At 43.7% G+C, this 23,152-nt stretch overlaps 1 protein-coding gene across 2 annotated transcripts; it reads right to left on the bottom strand.

Moving 5' to 3' along the window:
* Positions 1-2,022: 2,022 nt before the first annotated feature.
* pgm1 (phosphoglucomutase 1) lies at positions 2,023-22,675 on the bottom strand. Of its 2 annotated transcripts, none has more exons than XM_086047613.1 (11): positions 22,330-22,675; positions 9,326-9,488; positions 9,057-9,185; positions 8,825-8,950; positions 8,452-8,642; positions 7,706-7,860; positions 7,495-7,610; positions 7,266-7,401; positions 4,508-4,691; positions 3,855-3,989; positions 2,023-2,914 (listed from the first exon to the last, which is right to left on the bottom strand). In XM_086047613.1, the coding sequence occupies exons 1-11, from the start codon at positions 22,573-22,575 to the stop codon at positions 2,825-2,827; spliced, it is 1,671 nt and encodes a 556-aa protein (XP_085903739.1). In that variant the 5' UTR covers positions 22,576-22,675; the 3' UTR covers positions 2,023-2,824. The 2 variants fall into 2 exon arrangements, with proteins under 2 accessions (XP_085903739.1, XP_085903740.1); XM_086047614.1 differs by having other exon boundaries at positions 22,303-22,430.
* Positions 22,676-23,152: the final 477 nt, after the last annotated feature.

The raw sequence follows: 23,152 nt of genomic DNA on the forward strand, positions 1-23,152 counted from the left end.
TATTTAATTTTTATAATAATAATATACATATCATCTGTGTCAGGTTGCCAAGCAATGAGCAGAGTTAGCAATGATGACGAGAAGACCAACGCCACCAGACTTGCTAGGTGATGAGTCATGGATCTATTGACGACGACCTGGAGACCAAATGCCAGAGCCTTCTGTGCAACTTTGCCATGCCATGCCATGCCATGCCATGCCATGCCATGCAAAACAAAACAAAACAAAACAAAAACAAAAAAAAAAAAAAACAGTCAGATGCAGTCCAAAGTCAAAGTCATTTTCATTGCATTCTTTGATGAGAGGAGTGTCGGCCACTGCGGGTTCATGCCACAGGGCCAGACAATCGAATTCCACATCAACAAATAGATCCTGGTATGTTTGCTTCATTCGGTGTGTGAGAAGAGGCTAGAGTTGGAGCCGGACAACCTGAGGCTTCTTCATCATGTCAAAGCGCCAGCTCACAACGCCCTGAGCGGCCGACAGTTCTTGGCCGAGAAGAACATTGCCGTGCTGGAGCAAACTCTCTGCTTACCCAAACTGGCTCCGTATGAGATTTTCCTCTTTCCCAAACTCAAGGAGATCACCAAAAGACGTGGAGGACATCAAGATGACCATGACAACGGAGCTACGTAGGATTCCCGAGTACCCTTCGTGAAGTGCATGGAGGCGTGGCAGAGAAGGCTGAGAAATTGCGTTTGACTGCAGGGGTATTACATAGATGCGTAAAATTGGCAATTAGTAGTTTTGATTTGAAATATATCTTGTGACACTGGAACTTTTCTCGACAGATCTTTTTTTAGCAGCACCTTGGACTCGTGGTTAGCAGACCGTCATAGCTCCGAGGGCGAAAGACCAAACTGGCCTGATTTAGCTACATCAGAGCAGGGCAAAATATTACCAGGAACTACTCTTGGTATGGAACAGTGCAATTCTACACCATTACTAACTATAATTTACAATAGACGTACTTTCTAGCGGTACAGCTGTAGGTTGGGCGCCGCCACTGTTGTACAAGAGTATAAAGAAGAGACTCAAACAGAGAACCAAAATATGCCAAGCAGGAAATATTAAACTTTTGTATTCTTTAACCTTATTTAGTAGTTTTGAGAATTACGTTTTTGTCTGCCACGTTGCCTTCTTTTCTCTGGTGAACTGAATGGGTCCCTCTGTAAATATGGCGCCACGCCAGCTCTCAAGAAGGCCATTTGGTCCTTTAATAGCAGTAGAGCAGACCATCTTAATGTAATCCTTTGTGATTACATGATGTAATGACAGCCAATCCAAATACAGCCTGTGGGCCATTAGCAACATTAGCGCAAGAGGAACACATTTTGCATTACACTGCTAGGCCCTTGTGCAACGCAATCATGATGCGCTGGTCTTGACTAGGATATCATGATGGGTCTGAACAATGTTGAAAGACTTCTACACAGCTGTCCCAACGTTTTTTTGTTTTGTTTTACAAATCCCTGGAAATGCTAAATACATATTGCTATACATCAAACTGTTTTCCCTAGAAAACACAGCCTGATTGACTAATCCCAGCTCAAGAACTTTAACCTAACTAACCCACACGCTTTGGTGGGGGATTAGTGAACTGATGGTCGCAGGCACGACACATTGACATGTATGACATAAATTGTTGCAAAGTATACCATCTGTGATTAAGGCCAATTTTCCCTGTCATGTTCAGAGAGAAACATGCAGCCTTCCCGCTGCACCTGAGATTTAACCCTCACTCCTATTAACCAAATTGCAGCCAATTTCAGTCCAGATATGGCAGTTGTGCAAGTTGACACCAATTTGGGTCACAAAATGGGGCTTATACATCGGGCTTATACATATCACTGTGAAAAAACTGCAACTCGGGCAGCAAATTTGGATTGCATTTATGCTTCTTTGTCCACATAAAGAAAGTCCTGAGAGGCTAAACCTAATCCGACACTTTGCTTGTCACAGTACAAACTCATTCAGTTACACACAAAAAAAAAAAAAGGATTCATGTTGTTTTGATTGACATTGTTTCAGATGTTTTATTGAACAGTACGAGCTGTATGATTTAGCTCAATAAACAAAGTATGTTGTATGCTGTGCATTTCTACAACACTGCAAACTAGATTTTCAATTCAATAAAATCAGGTTTACCTCGGTAATAAACATGCCAATTTTGTAAGAGAATAATTTGTGATGCATTGGATCTTACGAGTTTGTGCAGGTGTACCGAATGGACAGTACGTTTCCACAGCATCTGCGTGAATGGGGAAAATCATCTCAATTCTAGAAGAGTACAGTATACAGTCTAGTAAATCTATTTAGACACAGGACCACACTTATTAATGACCGTAAATGTTACTTTATTTTTAATATATTTTTAGTGCATCGCTTTCTTTGGGGTTTTATGGTTCTGGCTGGTCTGGAAGAAGAAGGGAAGGCACCAGGTCTACCAACATGAAAGACTAGGAAGAATGAAATAACCCCCAACTTTCTGATTTTGAGCCACTTAGTTGTTTCTCACAGTGTTTGGGAGAAAATTTAACAACACAGTAGATCATGCATTAGACATTAATTTTCTTAAATACTGTACACTTTTTACTACTGATATGCTACAGAAATGGAAGAAAATGTGTCTGTGTAAGGCAATTCAATTAACAAATTTCCCTTATTTAGTGAAAATCCCCCACACCAACTGAAATAATGGCAGCGTAAACCCCGTCCTGTGTTTTGTCCAGTTCTTTTGTAGTTCGGCCAATGACAAAAGTAAGTACAGAGGACTAAAAGGTTATCATTGCGCAGGGTGAGTGGAGGCAGTATGGCAGAGGAATCATGTGATCACAGTGGGGCCAGTGCGTCCAGTTTTCTCCTGAAGCTGTGAAACCTTCAAGGCGATGTCTACCAAGGGCGCCAACATCACCTGCACAAAGCCACAACACACACGTTTACTTCATGTTGGCTGTTTCATCCGGTCCACAAACTGCGTACACTTAAAACAGGTCACAGATGTATTTTAACACGCTATACATATAACAGTGGGGAAATAAATGGCTAATGATGGAAGAGCACCACATGACGGATATGTGCCTGTGCGACTTTGTTGACTTAAAACGATGATGTGTACAAACCGAGGTCTGTCCAAATAACACAAATAACGATTTTAAAAGAATTATTTGCTGCATTGCTTTGACTGTTAAATGTGCTCGTCATTAAATAGCAAAAATAATTGCAGACGGCAGCCAGCAGAGTAATTAGTCAACCCCCGGCCAAATAATATATTACAATAGTATAATGTTTAATATTCTTTATTATTTATATATTTTTGACTAGTTATGTACAATAGTAGTGGTTAACACGACTGCCGCACAGCGGAGAGGTTGTGGGTTTAAATCTCAGATCAGGTCATTCATTGCATGTTCTCCCCATAATTGCTTGAGGTTTCCCTGGCTACTCCGGCTTCCTCCCACATACCAAAAACATTTACAGTATGTCAGGTTAATTAAAGGCTCTAAATCTGGGGTGTCCTGCCTGTTTTCCATCTGTCCCTGCTACAACACATCGGATTCATATGATCATATAATCAGCGAGGTCTGCAGAAGTTGGATAATGATCCTGATCATTTGAATCAGGTGGGTTGCACCAGGGTGAGGGCCAGAAATGCCCACCCCTGCTCTAAATTGTCCATTGGTTTGAAAGTGTGTGTGAAGGGTTGTTTGTCGATATGTGCTACGCAATTGGCTGGCGACCAGTCCAGGGCGTACCCAATGTCAGATAGGAGAGGCTCCGGCTCACCCATGACCCAAATGAGGACAAGCAGTATACAAAATGGGTGGATGATCTCTTTCACTGCTAGTACTGACCTGAGGGTCCTGGTAAATCTTCTGGGGGTCCTTCTCATAGCTATCAATATAAAGCCTGACGGTTGCGCCTGCACTGCCAGTGCCGCTGAGACGGAAAATAATCCGAGAACCGTCAGCAAAGATAATCCTGAGGCCCTGGGGGAACAGGAAAGTGAAGGAATGATAAGTGGCCAAGTCAATTAAATGGAAATGCAGCATGCATTTACTGTATTCGTTAGGTGAATGAAATTTAAAGACATCTGGCAAACGCAACAATTTTCATATCACTGTTCTTCTCAGGGCGGCACGGCAGTCGACTGGTTAGCACGTCCGCCTCACAGTTCAGAGGTCGTGGGTTCGATCCCGGCTCCGGCCTCCCTGTGTGGAGTTTGCATGTTCTCCCCGTGCCTGCGTGGGTTTTCTCCGGGAACTCCGGTTTCCTCCCACATTCCAAAAACATGCATGGTAAGTTGATTGGACTCTCTAAATTGCCCCTAGGTGTGATTGTGAGTGCGGATGTTTGTCTCTGTGTGCCCTGCGATTGGCTGGCAACCAATTCGGGGTGTCCCCCGCCTACTGCCCGAAGACAGCTGGGATAGGCTCCAACACGCCCGCGACCCTTGTGAGGATAAGCGGTATAGATAATGGATGGATGTTCCTCTCAGATTCCTGACCTGGTTTTTGGAAACGCTTCCATCCACAGGATCTGTGTAGGCAAAGTTGTCTGCGACTGCCACCTCGTATGTTTTATCACCCGATGAGAATTTCTTCCCCACAAAGGCTGGGTTGAACATTGCCGTTTCCAGGTCCTTGATCATTTTGTTGGCAGCATCTGAGTCGACCTCTTCGTAGTCATACCTGAAGGAACAGTTTACGTGCACTGAAGTTCATCCATGTTTCAAAATGCAAAGCATCGGTAATCTGTATATATGCAAGTAATTACTTTATTCTTTTTCTCCCTCAAGGTGCTTTTAGGATGACAACAGCAACCCTCTTACGATCAAAGTAGGACTTGATTAAGTTACTTTTTGTCGAATTTTGTTTCTAAATTCACTAAACATGTTTTAAGATTAGTGATGTAAACGTGCAAAGACTGAGAACAATTTAGTACTGAGTTGTTGACATGTAGCACTAAACTCTTTTTCAACATCTCAGTAACTTGTACGGATAATTTGGTGGTGCTAAAAACAGCGTACTTTATGGCCATGAGTTGGCCCTCCTCCACTATATAAGTATTGAGCGCTTTCATTTGATCAGTGGCTAATGTGAGTTATTTAATAATAAAACCTTGGCCCATTTCATGATCCTTTCCTAGGGCCGCCCAAGGGGTCTAGAAATCCGTATTGGATAATAATCAAAGCATTTTTTTTTGCTATAGTTCCCATTACCACCACTAGAGGGAGTAGAGCACTGTCATGAATTAAACCTAACAGCTCTCTGCTTACTTGAGAGGTATGTTGTGCTTTGCTAATAACTCCTGGATCATTTTAGTCTTATTTGACCTTGTCTTTTTGTATTTTTTTCTGCCTTATATTCTCTTACAGGTCAAGCTACTGGAATGCATTTCATGCCTCCATGGCAGAGCTTACCTAACTTTGTGGGTCCAGGCGGCCATTTTATTCCAAGTAACTAATGAAAAAGTTGATTTTTTTGTTTTGTGGGTTTTTTTTGTGTTTTTTTTTTTTTTTTAATTTTGGGCGTGGGAGGGAGTTGTACTGTTCCAATAACACATCCACATTTATATTAAAATCTTTTATTTATTTTTTTTATTAAGAGAAAATAAACAATGTGAGAATCTGAAGTTCAAAAACACCCAAAACTTTGGTGGGGGGGGGAAGGTTCACTGATTATTTTGAGTGAAAAAAGGACAAACTGGCAGCATTTTCATTTGGAGCCTTCGCCTCCAATCTGTATGTCTATGGAGGATCATTCTAGGGATACTGGGATTTTATTGCCCACACTGTTAGGTTCAACCCTTCTGATTGCGGCTTTGTTTCCCTCGATGGCCCGGTTGTCAAACGATCTCTCAAATTTAGCAGGCTTTCGTGTTTGGCATGAACAAGGTGTGAGAGGATTTTCAGATCTATATTCAGACGGGACTTTTTCCAGATTTTCTGATTTGAAAGAAAGATTTGGAATTACGCCATCACATTTTTTTCGGTTTCTGCAGGTCAGGCATTACGTGCAAATTATAACATCGCATTTTCCCCGTAAACCTCTGGATAATCCCCTTGATACTTTTTTTGTCTATCGATCCTAATACCAAAGGTGTGTTGTCCAACCTTTATAATTTAATTTGCATCGTCCATCTTTGAAGGTGGCACGGTGATCTACTGGTTACTACGTCCGCCTTACAGTTCCGAGGTCGTGGGTTCAATCCCGGCTCCGGCCTCCCTGTGTGGAGTTTGCATGTTCTCCCTTGCGTGGGTTTTCCCTAGGTACTCCGGTTTCCTCCCACATTCCAAAAACATGCATGGTAAGTTGATTGGATACTCTAAATTGCCCCTAGGTGTGATTGTGAGCGCGGATGTTTGTTTGTGTCTGTGTGCCCTGCGATTGGCTGGCAACCAATTCAGGCTGCCCCCGCCTACTGAATCAGGTGCATTCATCGTCAACGTGCGCTCGCCATGCATTTATTCAATTTAAAGTGGTTCACCGAGTTCAGTTTTCCAAAACTAAACTGGCACGTATTTATCCGAACGTGGACCCGACATGTGACAGGAGCGACACATTTTTGGGCGAACCTGCTACCTTAGTCCACATTTTTTGTTCGTGCCCCTCTCTGACTACCTTTTGGAAATCAGTCTTCCAAACTTTATCTGAGGTCCTATTTTGCGTTATTGAGCCCAACTCCTTGACTGCCATTTTTGGAGTTGCCCCAGACCTGGGCTTGTCGCGTTTTGCACAAAGACTGCTCTCATTTTCATCCTTACTTTTCAGGAGGTCTGTTTTATTGAAATGGAAAGACCCGGCTCCCCCTGCTCATGCACACTGGTTAAAGGACATAATGCAATGTATGGATTTCGAAAAAATAAGGTTCACGGTCCGAGGCACTTGGAATTGATTTTACAAGGCTTGGCGCCCCTTCCTGACTTTCTTCGAGAAACCTACCACTGTTGTCTATGAGTAGGAACTTGCCACTCTTTCTTTTGTATGTTGGATAGTATATTGGTCATGGATCATTTCTGGATTGTGTTGTTTTGTTGCATTTTTCCTTTACTTTATATGAGTATTGTACAGGTATGTACAATTTATTGTGTATGCGTGCGCTGTCTGGAGATTTGGGGGTTTGTTTTGTTCAAAGAACAAAAACAGAAACTTTTTTTTCAATTAATAATTATCGTTGATCCCAAACTAAAACAAAAACAGCATTTCATGGAATGTGAAAATACACATGTGAAACAGTCACTTTGGTGGCCAATTTCTTTTTACCTGGTGAAGAAGTTTCTGCCAAACTTTTGCCAGTGGTCCTTCATGATGTCTTCCACGCTTTGTTTCCGACTGGCTAAGATTGACAACCATGCGAGTACTGCCCACAAGCCGTCCTTCTCCCGAATATGATCAGAGCCTGGTAGCCAACAGAAAATAGGGAGTGATACCTTCAGGGGTACTTGCAGTCTTACTTTCAGGTGTCCTGGGTTAATTGCATACTTTTACTTACCTGTGCCAAAGCTCTCCTCTCCACACAGTGACAGTTTTCCTGCATCCATCAAGTTCCCAAAGAACTTCCAGCCTGTTGGAGTCTCATATAGTTGCATTTTCAGTGCTTTAGCCACACTAGAATAGATTAACACACAAAAAAATAGATGTATTATTGATGGCAGTTCATAACATGTTTTTGTGGATTTGAATTAGAGTTCTGTGATTTTAACTTGTCCAGGGCTCCACTAGTGGGCATACTGCGGGCCAGTCCCTTCACACCAGTCTTCTGGAAGTACGGAATGCTGGTAATGTTGGCGGCAATAACAGCCACTGAGTCTGACGGGTTCACGAAAAATCCATGTTTGCCGAGCACCATGTTACGGTCCTGAAAGGGGGCAAGAGGCACAGACACAAAAGGGTCAGCAACCCCAGATAAGCAAACTGTTGTCACATTAAAAAAAAAAACAATTGCCACATTCTTTCGTGTAAATCACAACATTTTCTAATGGATTTTTTTTTTTTTTATAATCCAAACCAAAGAAGCATTCCAAATTTACTGCGTAACTGTCTCACTCTATTGGGCTGGATTTACAATGCACATTTAAGTGCCCAATGGACATTTAATGCCTATATCCATTTTTCATTTATATAAATACAGTCAAGAGCCAGTTTAGAACAAGCCAGGGACAATTAAGATTCCAAAATTTGATTTGTGTCGCTTGAACCATGCAGTTCAACCAACATGGAAATGATACAAAAATAATAGACGAAAGTCAAAATCTTTTTTTTTTTTTTTTTTTTCATGAAATCCCTGAGGTATTTTAGTTACTGACCCCACAAGGAAACAACATATAAAGTATAGGGAAAATTCAGTTTAGAGCTGACAACATAGCTCCAAGTCTTAACATCTTAATTGCATCATCCTGGTCTTTCATAAATGTGTTCTTCAATCCTTGCCCAAGAAAAGTTTACTTACACCATCACCATCGAAAGCAGCTCCAAAATCGTACTCTCCTCCTTTCATGGCATTCACCAGGTCTGCAGCGTAAGTAAGGTTTGGGTCAGGGTGGTGCCCGCCAAAGTCCTCCTTTGGGACACAGTTGACTGCAGAGTTGGCTGGGGAACCCAGCTCCTCACACACTATCTTCTTCACGTAAGGACCAACCACTGTAAAAAAGCATATACGGCAAATTTAAATCTCGACGATGAGGAAAATCATTAAATCTAAAAAAAAATAAATAAAAAAAACCCACACAAAACCACAATGTGAGAAGCATCTGCGCAAACTGATGAGATCCAATAAAATAGATGCAGCAAAAATGTACTCAAACTTCTGAAATGTTTTGTACCTCCATGCATCGCGTCCAGGCGGACCTTAATGTGGTTGGCTCCAGAGAGAAGCTCCTTCAGTGCGGCAAAGTCAAAGATACCCCTCAGCATATCTGCATAGGCTTCAACAGAGTCCGCGATCTCCACTGGGACACAGACGGTATAGAGCAAGTGAAGAACACCAAAAACACCACACAGATGTGTTTTTTTAGCACACAAATTGTAAATGTATTGTAAATTGTAAAATCCTACCTGTGAAAGGCTTGAAACTCTGCTTGCCAATCTTTGACAGATCCACTTTGAGCTCCGGGCAGATGTGATACTCCTGAAGGCCTTTGCTGACCTCAAAGATTTTGTTTGTAATGCCCTCTGGAGCAGGACCTGCAGACAGAGGAAGTTGTCACGCTACCAACTCTGGACTAACTGCAAACAATACGCCACCTCTAGTTAAATTGATACCACATTTTCCAGAGCATACAATGCAGGGTCAGAGGCCATAGTTGTGCTAGTTCTTCATTCACCTCCACTGGAGATGTTGTACTTGATACCAAAGTCTCCACTGGGGCCCCCCGGGTTGTGGCTGGCAGTGAGGATGATCCCGCCCACTGCCTTCATCTTGCGGATCACACAGGACACGGCTGGGGTGGACATGATGCCATCCTGACCAATCACCAGGTGGCCAATCTGCAAGAGGAGGCACAAATACTCAAACTAAAAAGATCTGACGCTCTTACTAGGGATTGATGATAGTTCTGTAATAATGGAGGTTTGTTTCATATAAATTGTTGTATTTGACTTAACTTTCTTTCTCTTCATATCAATCGTAAGAGTTAATCAAATGTTAGTTAATAAGGTTATTGGCCAAATAAAACGATGACAAATTGGTTGACACTGTGTGCGTTCTAATTCTGCCTCATACCTTTCGGAAGATGCTCGGATCTTATGTACACTATCAGAAGTATTTCATTTTGACAATGCATGCTCCAAGCATCCCAGGAGAATCTCATCTCCAGTAGACCTGATTATTGTAACGGTCTTCTTCCTGGTCTCCCTCAAAGGAGCATCAAACAGATGCAGCTCAAGTTCTTACCAGAAGAAAGAGTTCGGAACATATTACTCCAGTCCTGAAGGCTTTACACTGGCTCCCAATCTCCCAATTAACTGTAGAATGGTGTAACCCAGTAGAGAAAACATTATATTTTATTTCAATGCACCATTTTACTTTAAAAAACATTTATTTTGGTAAGAGGATGTGTGCATCTTCTACCTTACTTAATTTCCCTTGTGTAATGTCACTTAGGTGATAATGACTTTCTAATTGGACAAAGTCAAGTTGTCCCGCCTATTCGAGACGCCATCTCGAGTTCATCTTGTTTTTTCGTTCTTTTCCGCTTGGATGCCCAACTGAAAGGTTGCGTGACAATTTCTTATGGCAAGCCTGTGCCCAGAACCCCAACTGAGATAAGAAAAACCTTCTTCACTACCCTTTGAGAAACATCACGTGGTAACAAACTCTACTACCACTATTACACCACTTCTTCAAGGACTACCTAAGACTACAAAAGAGGACACTGACTGACTGACTTAAAGACTGAATATTACTGAGCTCAGTAGGACTCGGGTATTATTTTTTTCAATGGTGAACTATGGTACCACATGTGCATAGATGCCGGCTGTTAAATTGTAAATAGTTTTTGTTGTTTACATTTAATACATTTATTCTTGTTGCTCAATTCTGTCTCCAGCTATTTCATTTGCACACCTGCCCTTACCACTATTGTAGCCTTCGAGAATCTAGAATCTGGTCCAACTTACTTGATATCAAAATAACACTATCTTTGAGTAGTCGGGGGCTACAGTAAGTTTGGCGAGCCAGCCAGGAGCAATTTATTGTACTACGCAAGCTCAAATATATCCTAAAATGGATGTTATTGAAGAACAGTCTGTTAAGATTCCAAACTCGGTGATAGTCATTGGAATAGCTGGAGATGAGCAATGCGATGAGGTGGTGGAATTCTTGAAAGAATATGGGTCAATTGCAAGAGCCATAAAAATAGATGATGTTACTTCCAAGTATCACCGTAGTGTAATCGTGGAATACAACTCAGGAACCGCTGTAGACTATATTGATCCTTTGCCATTGATTCATGTATCGGACGGTGAGATTAGCTCGAAGATACAGTCTCTTGCTAGTGTTTACATAGAAAGTGCTGGGAATGACACAACGAAAGCATATCTCAGTGATATTCAAAACCTAGCTAAGATGAGTGGTAGAGACTATGCAGAGGTTCTGAAAGACATGATGTCACAGATAAATGATTCCATCAAAGCGCTTGTAACAGAATCACCCGAACCAACTGATTTACCTGATAATCCTGCAACTCTGTCAGTAGAACCACAGCCCTCTGTAGTTGAGCATAACTTTAGAAGTGCACACCGAACCATTACCAACCGATCACCCTGCAAACCGAGTACACCAGCAATTTCAGCACAAGATTTAAATCCCCCAGAAGTGCAACGTGTTGTAGTTGAACACATAGTAAAAAGGGATGACTCTTCAGGGCCACAATTCTCACAAAAGCTTAGAGCCTTTTCTGGCAAGGATCCTCGCCCTAATTATGAGCCAGATTATGATACTTGGTGCCCCCGTGTAGAGCTAGTCATGACTGATACCCCCATGTCTCAACTGCAACAAACCCGGAAAATCATTGAGTGTCTTTTACCCCCTGCTGCTGATGTCATCAAGCACTTGAACCTTAACAGCTCACCTGCCGAGTACCTCCAGTTGTTGGATTCTGCTTTTGGAACAGTAAAAGATGGAGAACTAGTCGCCAAGTTTCTTGACACATACCAAAATACTGGTGAGAAACCGTCATCATATTTGCAACGCCTACAAGGAGCATTGACGCTCACTGTAAAACGGGGCGGTGCTGCAAGCAAGGACTTTGACAAACTACTCCTAACACAGTTTTGTCGAGGTTGTTAGAATGATGCCTTACTAACTGACCTCCAGCTAAAACAAAAGAGAACAAGTCCCCCAACTTTTCCTGACCTGCTGTTGTTATTGTGCACCAAAGAGGATCAACATGCTGCCAAAACTATGAGAATGAGACAACACTTGGGAAGTTCAAAGCAAAAAGTGACTTCTCATGTGCAAGTAGCCGAACCTGTCACTGAAGATGATAGCAACATTGCTATTTTGAGTACAGTTACAAGAGAACTCTGAAACCAAGTTGCAGAAATCCAAAGTCAACTGGTGAAGCTAACTGCCAAAACATCGAAAACGAAAGCTCAGAAGGCAAAGACTGAAAAACCCAAAGTGAGACCAAAAGAGAAACTAAAGCAGGATGTGAGTACAAAAGAATCCACTGGACGAACCAACAATACTCCATCGACAGCACCTAAACCGGGGTATTGTTTCCAATGTGGTGAAGATGGCCACATAAAGCCAAATTGTGAAAATGAACCCAATGCAGCTTTAGTGACAGAAAAGCGGAGCATTTTTAAAGAAAAACTAAGGAAGTGGGAAGTTGAAAATCCTACACCTGCTACTACACATTTAAACTGAGTACAGTCTCTGTTGCGGGACAAATGGAGACCGTAGCTGGAAAGTCACGTCCCACTAAAGCAAAACGCAAAGTTAACCTTAAACAATCTTTAGCAAACCAGCAAAAATACAGTTTGCCAAAAGGCCTAGTTGGTTCGAAATGTCCTGCTGTAGTTGACATTGCAGGTGTCAATGTTAACTGTCTCCTTGATTCTGGGTCACAAGTGACTACAGTCACAGAATCATTTTACAGACAGAACCTTCCAGACCAAATCCTTAATCCACTCTGTAACCTTTTGGAGGTAGAGGGCGCTGCAGGACAGCCTGTACCTTACTTAGGTTACATAGAGTTGTGTGTTACGTTTCCAAAAGATTTTTTAGGCGAAGTGATTGACATACCAACGTTGGCTCTCGTTGTTCCAGACATACACTCGAACAGTGAAACACCATTGTTAGTGGGAATGAATGTGCTTGATGTTCTTTATGAGAATTATTTAGACATCAAGACGATTGGGCACTTACCTGTTCCTTTTGGGTTCAGAGCACTTCTGAAGACTCTTGAGATCAAACACTTACAAAACAAAGATGGTAACATTGGGTTCGTCACTCTAGCAGGCAAAACAGCAGCTGTTGTTCCAGCGGGCCATTGTGTTGTCCTGGAAGGGTCTGCTAATGTTCACTGTACTTCAGTTGATACATGCGCCATAATTGAACACCGAACTCAGTCGTCCCTACCAGGTGGTCTTTGTGTAAAAAGTTGTCTGATAAGTCTTCCTTCTCGACCTCCATACAAAGTTCCTGTTGTGATCACCAATGAGAGAGACCAAGATGTGACTATTCCATCTACCTGTGTGATTGCAGAGCTTGGAGCGTTCCATTGTGTTGTGTCGCAACACAATGTCACAAATTCGACAGAGCCAAACAAAAACAAACGAACAAAAAGACGCCACTGACTTTCAACTTTGGAGATTCCCCAATACCCCAAAAGTGGAAAGAGAGAATAACGAAACAGCTCACTGATATGCCAGAGGTATTCGCTCACCACGAACTTGATTTTGGGTGTACTAGTAAAGTGAAACATTCCATCAAACTTCTTGATCCAACTCACTTTAAGCACCGTGCATGCCCCATACACCCCCAAGATCTGGAGGCAGTCCGTAAACACCTTCAAGAGCTGCTTTCTGCCGGTGTGATAAGAGAGTCACAGTCACCCTACTCATCTCCTATAGTTGCGGTGAGGAAGCGGAACAATGATGTGTGTCTATATATAGACTTCCGCAAACTTAACTTGCAAACAGTTAAGGACTCGTATGCCCTTCCAAACCTGGAGGAGACCTTCTCAGCACTTTCGGGATACAAGTGGTTTACAGTCCTTGATCTTAAATCTGGCTATTACCAGATTGAGGTTGAAGAAGCAGACAAAGAGAGAACAGCTTTTGTAACTCCACTTGGATTCTGGGAATTCAACCGGATGCCCCAGGGTGTAACCAACGCACCAAGCACCTTTCAACGATTAATGGAGCGTTGTGTTGGTGACATGAATTTGAAGGAAGTACTTGTATATTTAGATGATCTTATCATCTTTTCAAGCACTCTTGAAGAACACGAACAACGTCTCATGCAAGTACTTCGACGTCTCAAAGAGTATGGACTGAAATTATCACCTGAAAAATGCAGATTTTGTCAAACAACAGTGCGGTACCATGGTCATGTAATATCAGAGAACGGTGTCGAGACAGATCCCGAAAAGATTCAAGCCTTAAAAACCTGGCCAAGACCCACAAACCTCAAGGAGTTGAGGTCATTTTTAGGTTTCTCTGGCTACTATAGACATTTCATAAAGGGATACTCATCTATAGTGCGGCCGCTTAATGATCCGACTCGAGGGTACCCACCGCTCCGCAAAAAGCCCAGAGTGAAAGGATTAGATCAGAATTATCATGATCCAAAACTGCCATTTTCAAGCCGATGGACACCTACCTGTCAAAGAGCTTTTGATTCCATCATTGAAAAGCTGACAACAACCCCAATCTTAGGTTTTGCAGACCCAAAGCTACCCTATTTGCTCCATACCGACCAGATTGAATATAAACCCAGTAGGGCCCTGAGATCTGCAGACTTGGGCCAATTAGTGGAGCTCAGACTACCGGTACAGTAGATACAAGTGAAGTCAGCTCCAAATGTAAATGCTTTTGAATCCAGGTTAAAAACGTTGCTTTTTTTTTCTCACACCTTTGATTAAGATCCTCTAACAATTTTAAATATTTTTTTCTATTATATATTTTAGAAAAACACTTTTATTTCCAGCGGTAAGGGATGCTGTCCAGCTGAAGAAGGAGTCCTATCGGGCCTTTTTGGCCTGCGGGACCCCGGAGGCAGCTGACGGGTACCGGCTGGCCAAGCGGAATGCGGCTCTGGCGGTTGCTGAGGCAAAAACCCGGGTGTGGGAGGAGTTCGGGGAGGCCATGGAAAATGACTTCCGGACGGCTTCGAGGAAATTCTGGTCCACCATCCGGCGTCTCAGGAGGGGAAAGCAGTGCACCATTAACACTGTTTATAGTGGAGATGGGGTGCTGCTGACCTCAACTCGGGACGTTGTGGGTCGGTGGGGAGAGTACTTCGAAGACCTCCTCAATTCCACCGACACGCCTTCCACTGAGGAAGCAGAGCCTGGAGACTCTGAGGTGGGCTCTCCTATCTCTGGGGCTGAAGTCACCGAGGTAGTCAAAAAGCTCCTCGGTGGCAAAGCCCCGGGGGTGGATGAGATCCGCCCGGAGTTCATAAAGGCTCTGGATGTTGAGGGGCTGTCATGGTTGACACGTCTCTTCAACATCGCGTGGACATCGGGGACAGTGCCTCTGGATTGGCAGACCGGGGTGGTGGTCCCCCTTTTTAAGAAGGGGGACCGGAGGGTGTGCTCCAATTACAGAGGGATCACACTCCTCAGCCTCCCCGGCAAGGTCTATTCAGGGGTGCTGGAGAGGAGGGTCCGTCGGAAGGTCGAATCCCGGATTCAGGAGGAGCAATGTGGTTTTCGTCCTGGCCGTGGAACAGTGGACCAGCTCTACACGCTCAGCAGGGTCCTCGAGGGTGCATGGGAGTTTGCCCAACCGGTCTACATGTGTTTTGTGGACTTGGAGAAGGCGTTCGACCGTGTCCCTCGGGGAGTTCTGTGGGGGGTGCTTCGGGAGTACGGGGTACCGAGCCCCCTGATAAGGGCTGTCCGGTCCCTGTACCACCGATGCCAGAGTTTGGTCCGAATTGCCGGCAGTAAGTCGGATTCGTTTCCTGTGGGGGTTGGACTCCGCCAAGGCTGCCCTTTGTCACCGATTCTGTTCATAACCTTTATGGACAGAATTTCTAGGCGCAGCCGAGGTGTCGAGGGGGTCCGGTTTGGTGGCCTCAGTATTGCATCTCTGCTTTTTGCAGATGATGTAGTACTGTTGGCTTCTTCAAGCCGCGATCTCCAACTCTCGCTGGGGCGGTTCGCAGCCGAGTGTGAAACGGTCGGAATGAAGATCAGCACCTCCAAATCTGAGACCATGGTCCTCAGTCGGAAAAGGGTGGCGTGCCCTCTCCGGGTCGGGGATGAGATTCTGCCCCAAGTGGAGGAGTTCAAGTATCTTGGGGTCTTGTTCACGCGTGAGGGTAAGATGGAACGGGAGATCGACAGGCGGATCGGTGCAGCGTCTGCTGTGATGCGGACCCTGTATCGGTCTGTCGTGGTGAAGAAGGAGCTTAGCCGAAAGGCGAAGCTCTCAATTTACCGGTCGATCTACGTTCCTACTCTCACCTATGGTCATGAGCTGTGGGTCATGACCGAAAGAACAAGATCTCAGATACAAGCGGCCGAAATGGGTTTCCTTCGCAGGGTGTCCGGGCTCTCCCTTAGAGATAGGGTGAGAAGTTCGGCCATCCGGGAGGGACTCAGAGTCGAGCCGCTGCTCCTCCGCGTCGAGAGGAGCCAGTTGAGGTGGCTCGGGCATCTGATTAGGATGCCTCCTGGACGCCTCCCTGGTGAGGTGTTCCGGGCATGTCCCACCGGCAGGAGACCCCGAGGACGACCCAGAACACGCTGGAGAGACTATGTCTCCCGGCTTGCCTGGGAACGCCTTGGGATCCTTCCGGAAGAGCTGGAGGATGTTGCTGGGGAGAGGGAAGTCTGGGCTTCCCTGCTGAAGCTGCTGCCTCCGCGACCCGACTTCGGATAAGCGGGAGATAATGGATGGATGGATGGACTTTTATTTCTTTCCTTTACTTTTAAGGTTTACTGTTAATGTATTTAAATGGTGTCACTGTACGTTCTGGTAATTTTGTAAGCTACTTTGGTTTTCTCTGCGTTGCTTCTGAATGCCATTAACTGTTGTGTTTGCAAATTCTTGTAGGTGTTGTGTCTCTGCTTGTGTGAAGCACATTGAGTTGCCTTGTGTATGAAATGTGCTATATTAATAAACCTGCCTTGCCTTGTCTTGCCTTGGCCTCGCCTATTAATGTTGTTGTACTGGTGTACAATGTGAAGTATTGCATCACAAGCCATAAAAAAAGACTGCAACAAAAGCTGGGAAAGTTGAGGAATTCTAAAAGAAAATAATAATAACCAACAAGACTCAATCATGGACGCTGTGTCGTCCAGGCCAAAGAGGAAAAGGGCCGTCCAGGTTGTTGCCAGTGGCAAGTTCAAAAGTCAGCATCTGTGATGCGTGTGTGGGCCGTGTTAGTGTTACTGCCAATGGCACGCATTACTTGCACATGTGTGAAAATACCACTACTATGGTTGACCATTACTTTACAAGATTTGAAGTCTTGGTTCATTGCCATCATCCTGACCACAAAGGGTTAGGGTTAGGGTTAGGGTATTACTTATTCAACCACGACTGCCTCTGGCAACTCCTTCCTTTCCTTCTTTTGTTCAGTTAAATGCCCCGGACTCCGTAGCACCATTAAAACTTAAAACTCATCCTAAGAGGCTTACTCCGTGGTTTACGGATGAAATGCACACATTTAAACAATCATGTAGGAGGCTTGAGCACAAATGACGTGCAAATAAACTTGAGGTCTTCAGTCAGGCATGGTTGCTGAAATACAAAGAAGCTCTCACTTCAGATAACACACTTTCTCCTGAACAATCGGTCTTAATGAAAATAACCCTAAATATTTATTTGATACAGTAGCAATGCTAACAGCAGACGACCTCCAATAGCTCCCTCCATTCAGCTCACAATTTCATGCAATTTTTTACTCAGAAGATTCAGCTCATTAGGGAAGAGATTAAAGACACTGTGCCTAAAACCCAGTCGAATCCCGCAATTAGGGCAGTCTAAGATAAGATAAGAATGCCTCTATTGATCCCACAGTGGGGAAATATTCAGTGTTACAGCAGCAAAGATATAGGTCACACAGGGACGGTGGCATAATGTAGCCATTAATGTATAACATTGACGGCAAACATTCAAGATCAAACCTATGTAAATATACGCAGTAACGTGTAAACACACATGTATATACACACCAACCTACATCTACATAAAAAGTATGAGGAACACTCATTTTGGCCTGTACATAGTACAGAGGAAAAATACTCTAAGTAAGTGACAGTGCTGCAGTGCTGTAGTGAAATGTAAGGGACAGCATTGGATAAAAATAAAACTAGACTAACAGTAGTGGGGAATGTTGAGTATTGCACGGTATTACAGTAGTGGGGAATATTGGGTATTGCACGATATGAGCTCAAGTGCAGGACTGCACAATTGCACTAATGTCCGCCAGTTTGTAGAGACTACACAATGTTCTTGTTAAAGAGTCTGACAGCAGCAGGCAAGAAGGAACGGCGGAATCTCTCCTTTGCACAGCGAGGGTGTAACAGTCTGTCACTGAAGGAGCTGTGGAGTGCTGTTAGGGTGCCCTGGAGGGGGTGGTCCGGGTTGTCCAGCATTGATGACAGCTTGGCCAACATCCTCCTGTCCCCCACCAGTCCACAGAGTCCAGGGAGCAGCCCAGGACAGACCAGTTTGTCCAGCCGCTTCTTGTCCCGGGCCGAGACGCCGCCTGCCCAGGTGACCACTCCGTGGAAGATGACCGATGCAACCACCGAGCCATAAAAGTTCCTGAGGAGTGTCCCCTGAACTCCAAAAGACCTCAGTCTCCTGAGTAGGAAGAGTCTGCTTTGACTCTTCCTATAGAGGGCGTCTGTGTTGTCGCTCCAGTCCAGTTTATTGTTCAGATGAACACCCAAGTACTTGTAAGTTGAGACTCTCTCAACATCTGTTCCCCGGATATTCACTGGTGCTGGCGCCTACCGAAATCCACCACCATTGGTGGGTATGGTGTTCTCCATACAGAAATTTATATAGTCTGTAACAGTGTCCGTTAGACTACTAATGTCTTCCCCGTGAGCATCGCTGAATACTTCCCACACAGTTGTGCTGAAGCAGTCCTTTAAGGCCTCCTCGGCCTCTCCAGACCATCTCTGAACCGTGCGGGTCACAGCTGGCTGCCTGCGGACCAGAGGTTTGTACACAGACTGGAGAGCCACCAGGTTGTGATCAGCTTTGCCCAGCGGGGGGAGGGGCAGTGATGTGTATGCCTCCTTGGTGTTGGCATAGATAAGGTCCAGTGTTTTATTGTCTCTGGTGTGGCAGGTGACATACTGTGTGAATGAAGGCAGAGAGGAGGAAGGGGAGGCATGATTGAAGTCACCAGAGATGAGTATCAGGGCATTTGGGTGCTGTGTTTGTAGCCTGCTCACTGCTGCAGTCAAGACATCACAGGCTGTGTCGCCGCTGGCAGCTGGTGGTACGTAGACGGTCACCGCGATCACATGACTAAACTCTCGCGGGATGTAGAATGGCCTCATGCCAACAGCTAGCAGCTAAGAACCCTCTATCATTTTTAATGAAGTAGCTCTTGAAAAATTTACACAAGTGGTTAGTGCAGCAAAACAGAAAACTCGCTTACTCAAATCGCTTCCTGGCAAACTCGTTGAAGAATTGTTCGATTTTAGGACCTCCCACTCTGACAATTATGTTAAAATTATGTGATTCAACCCCTACTTAAGCGACCAAACCTCGCCAGAGAGTCTCTAAAATTATAGGCCAGTATAAAATCTGTGGTTTATTGCGAAAATTCTCGAAAAAAATTGTAGCGCAACAATTTAATGGTTACATGGCCACTAACAATGGATTTGAACTTCTTCAGTCAGGATTATCTCCACCGAGATGGCCCTTGCTAAAGTGATTTATGATCTTCTCCGAGCTATGCGCTCTGACACCTCATCAATACTATTACTACTCGATCTTAGCACTGCCTTTGACACCGCTGGTCACCTCAAAACGTGTGTTGGTGTTACAGGCTCAGCACTCTTGGTTTAGTTCTTACCTCACAAAGAGGACGCACTGTGTAATCCATGACAATGTGACATCTGAGTTTTGTAGTGTTACATGTCGAGTCCCGCAGGGATCGGTACTTGTTCCTCTATTATTTAGCATTGACATGCTTCCGCTTGATGATATTATACGTAAATATAACATTAGCTTTCACTGTTATGCTGATGATATCCGACTATACATTATATGTCATTAGAAAGAACTACCCACGCAATTGCTGTAATCTGGAGGGGTGCCTTACTGAGATTAAACATTGGATGTCTTTCAACATTTTGTTTCTTAATCCTGATAAAATCAATATGTTGATTATTGACCCCGTTCGGCTATATAAATAAATTTCACTTGACTTAACATTAAATAATGATGAAAGGTACATACAGGTTTTGGAGCAACATACACTGCCTTCCACGCAACATCTTTTTCAGGGACGTCCCTGTTTATTTCAGCAAGAATGTGCCTGTGTCACATTTTGCACACGTTACAACAGCGTGGCTTCATAGTAAAAGAGTATTAGACTGGCCTGCCAGCGGTCCAGACCTGTCTCCCATTGAAAATGTATGGAGCATTATGAAGCACAAAATGTGACAAAGGGAGACCTAGACTGTTGAGCAACTGAAGTAGTACATCAAGCAATAATGGGAAAGAATTCCACGTGCAAATGTTCAACCATTACTCTCCTAAACTTCCCACTAAGTGTTGTTAAAAGGATAAGTGATATAAATCAGTGGTAAACATGCCCCGTCCCAGACTTTTTTTAATAGAATGTGTTGTCGGCATTCGATTCAAAATGAATGAATATTTGAGAAAAACAAAACAAACAAAAAATACAAACAATTGTACCAGTTTTAACATTAAATATATTGTATTTGTAGTACTGCGAATGGCTGGCAACCAATTCAGGGTGTACCCTGCCTACAGGCCGACGACAGCTGGGATAGGCCTCAGCACGCCTGCGACCCTCATGAAGATAAAGAGGTTCAGATAATGCATGGATGGGTATTTGTTGTATATTTAATTTACAGTGCGTTTTAAACAACATCCCAACTTCATTGGAATTGAGTGTCAAAAAATAAATGAAATATTAATAAAAACATAATTTTAAAAGATATTGGGGGGGGGGGAGTGATCCATTAATAGGTGGATCTCCAGGTGCCGAAACAGTATGCAGGGCCAGGGGGTCCACTGTACTATGTTTGTACTATGATTTAAAAAAAAAAAAAAAAAGTTTGTTAAGCAGTGTTATTACAGCACAACAGGAACACTGTCTATTTAAATGGAGTGATTCTCTTGAGGAAACACTGATGCAAGTTCCCTACTTTCTTAATAAGCCTGGCGTAACAATGGAATTTAGTGGCATCACATTTGTGTAGCTTCGGGCATTTGTGACCACAGATCATGTTACTTTATATTGAATACCGGTACATCACGTACCTATATAGCTTGTCAGTGTTGAGCAAGCTACACACTTGGCTGCTAGTGCTAACTAACTACTCAGTGAGTGTTGGAGATCGCGACTTGAAGAAGCAAAGTTACATTTATTTTTTATGCATTTCTGAAAAGCAATATGAGAACCAAACACCTGCTTAGGAGTAGAACCCTCCAAGAGCAATTAATGAACCTGGAATATCACATTCAGCTAGACAGTGCGATGTTTGAATTGTGTAGGGTTCACAGTTGTTTATGATGACCACTTAGTCTTTGTGTCATGCCGTTGCCGCTGCATCTAAAGTGTCCTCTGTCAAAGTTTAAGCCCTCATCTTGGCACATCTAAGGAGAGTATAGCTGACATGAACTGATTATGGTTATATACAGAAAAAATGAAGAAAACAAATCGTGTATTTCTGAACTGGACCATGTACTGTGTATGTTGCAGCCCCTATCACTGTTCTACGGCAAATGAAAAGAAAACGTGACAGGTGTCACGTCCACGCGTCACGCCCCCTAGTGACTAACAAGTGTTTTAGCATCTGCATTGTGGCCAAGAAGCATCTTGCCACACGCGCCCGTTTTGAAACACCTCGGAACTTGTTTGCACTCGCTTGTGAAGCACTCTCAAAATGTAATCCAATGAGCTCGTTTAGACACGAATGCGTAAGGTAGTCACATTTTCCTACGAAAAGATCAAGGGCAACCGAGGCAAGCAAGCCAGGCTGATGATTGGCTGTCTTGAACTGGCTGTCAGCCATTTACGATATCTGCACAAGACGTAAACCATATTCACACATGCATACAAGATAGCTATCATCAAGTGGTCAAGCCTGGTAAGACAAGCCCGTAGCACCATCACTCCGACAACAAAATACTGTAGAAAAAGAATGTAACGCTAGCTGACATCTGACATTCGATGTCGATTGCACAAGCCAGTCTACAGTGAATTGCTTGCATGGTTAAAAATAGCGGTGAGCTGTTAGCAAAACTGTTGAATGGTCTGTAAAATATGCTGCCGCAAAACTTTTGAATGTCGTTGAAAATTGCGTACATTTACATGTCATTCAGATGAGTTTAACTTGACAGTTAGCATGGGTTGCTAGCTAACATTAGCTCGCCCAAAACAAGAACTGGACCTTGCCTACGGGTTTTTAATTCTCCGACTGACCCCGTTGGCGGCTGCAATTTGAACGATGAGCTGAATGGCCTCTTTCATGAAGAACCTGCCGTCGCCGCCCACGACCAGAGTGGCTGCCTGGCGCTCAGCTGGCTCGATGACAGAGATAATGCTCTGGATGAAGTTCTCCGCATAGTGCTGGTTCTGCTGGAACACAGTCACCCTCTTCCTCAGGCCGCTCGTTCCGGGTTTTTGGTCCGTATACGGCTCGGTCTTCACCTTCGTTACTTGCACCATTTTGACAAGCCCACCTTCAATGGTCCTGTGTGATCCGCTGACTAGGGCGATGGGAGCGCCTGCAGTGGCGAGAGAGACTAGGGGAGTGTCCACACACACAACTCCCCCTTTCCGGGTTTAAAGGGCAAGGAATGGATAGACTCTGAAGTGACTCTCCCCGGACTTTCCAGTTGGAATGCTGCCTGAGATAAATTAATTAGATCTTCACATTCACGTATTTTATGTACAAAAGCTCATTTCAATAAAATAAGAATTCACGATATTTTTATTTTATTACTGATAATGACAATGCAAAACAGTTTATTTAACAATATAACAACTTTTAACTTTATTGTTTTCATATTTTGATTTATAATTTATAATATGTACATTGTTTAATGACAAACAAATAGACATTCTATACAAATGAATGCACCTTTTAATTAAAAATTAGGGGGAAAAAACCGTTACATTATGCAACACATATTTCAAGACTCTTGATCAAGTAAATGCTTGGTGGGCCGGACTAGATAAAGAAGTGTATGCATGTATGTACAGTATGTATGTAGCACTTTGACCATCCCTAGTCAGCAATGAC

Source organism: Filicampus tigris, chromosome 12 (genome assembly GCF_054856515.1).
Source record: "Filicampus tigris isolate MCC_2025a chromosome 12, RoL_Ftig_1.0, whole genome shotgun sequence".
In the NCBI taxonomy this organism is placed as follows: Eukaryota; Metazoa; Chordata; class Actinopteri; order Syngnathiformes; family Syngnathidae; genus Filicampus; species Filicampus tigris.

What these genes read in the sequence shown, in the direction of transcription:
- pgm1 (XM_086047613.1), bottom strand. Translation starts at nt 22,575, where the DNA reads ATGGTGCAAGTAACGAAGGTGAAGACCGAGCCGTATACGGACCAAAAA. An exon ending in CCTGGACGCGATGCATGGAG is followed by an intron (nt 8,643 to 8,824) that starts GTACAAAACATT and finishes GCTTTTTTACAG; the next exon opens with TGGTTGGTCCTTACGTGAAG. An exon ending in CTGCTTTCGATGGTGATGGT is followed by an intron (nt 7,861 to 8,451) that starts GTAAGTAAACTT and finishes GCCCCCTTTCAG; the next exon opens with GACCGTAACATGGTGCTCGG.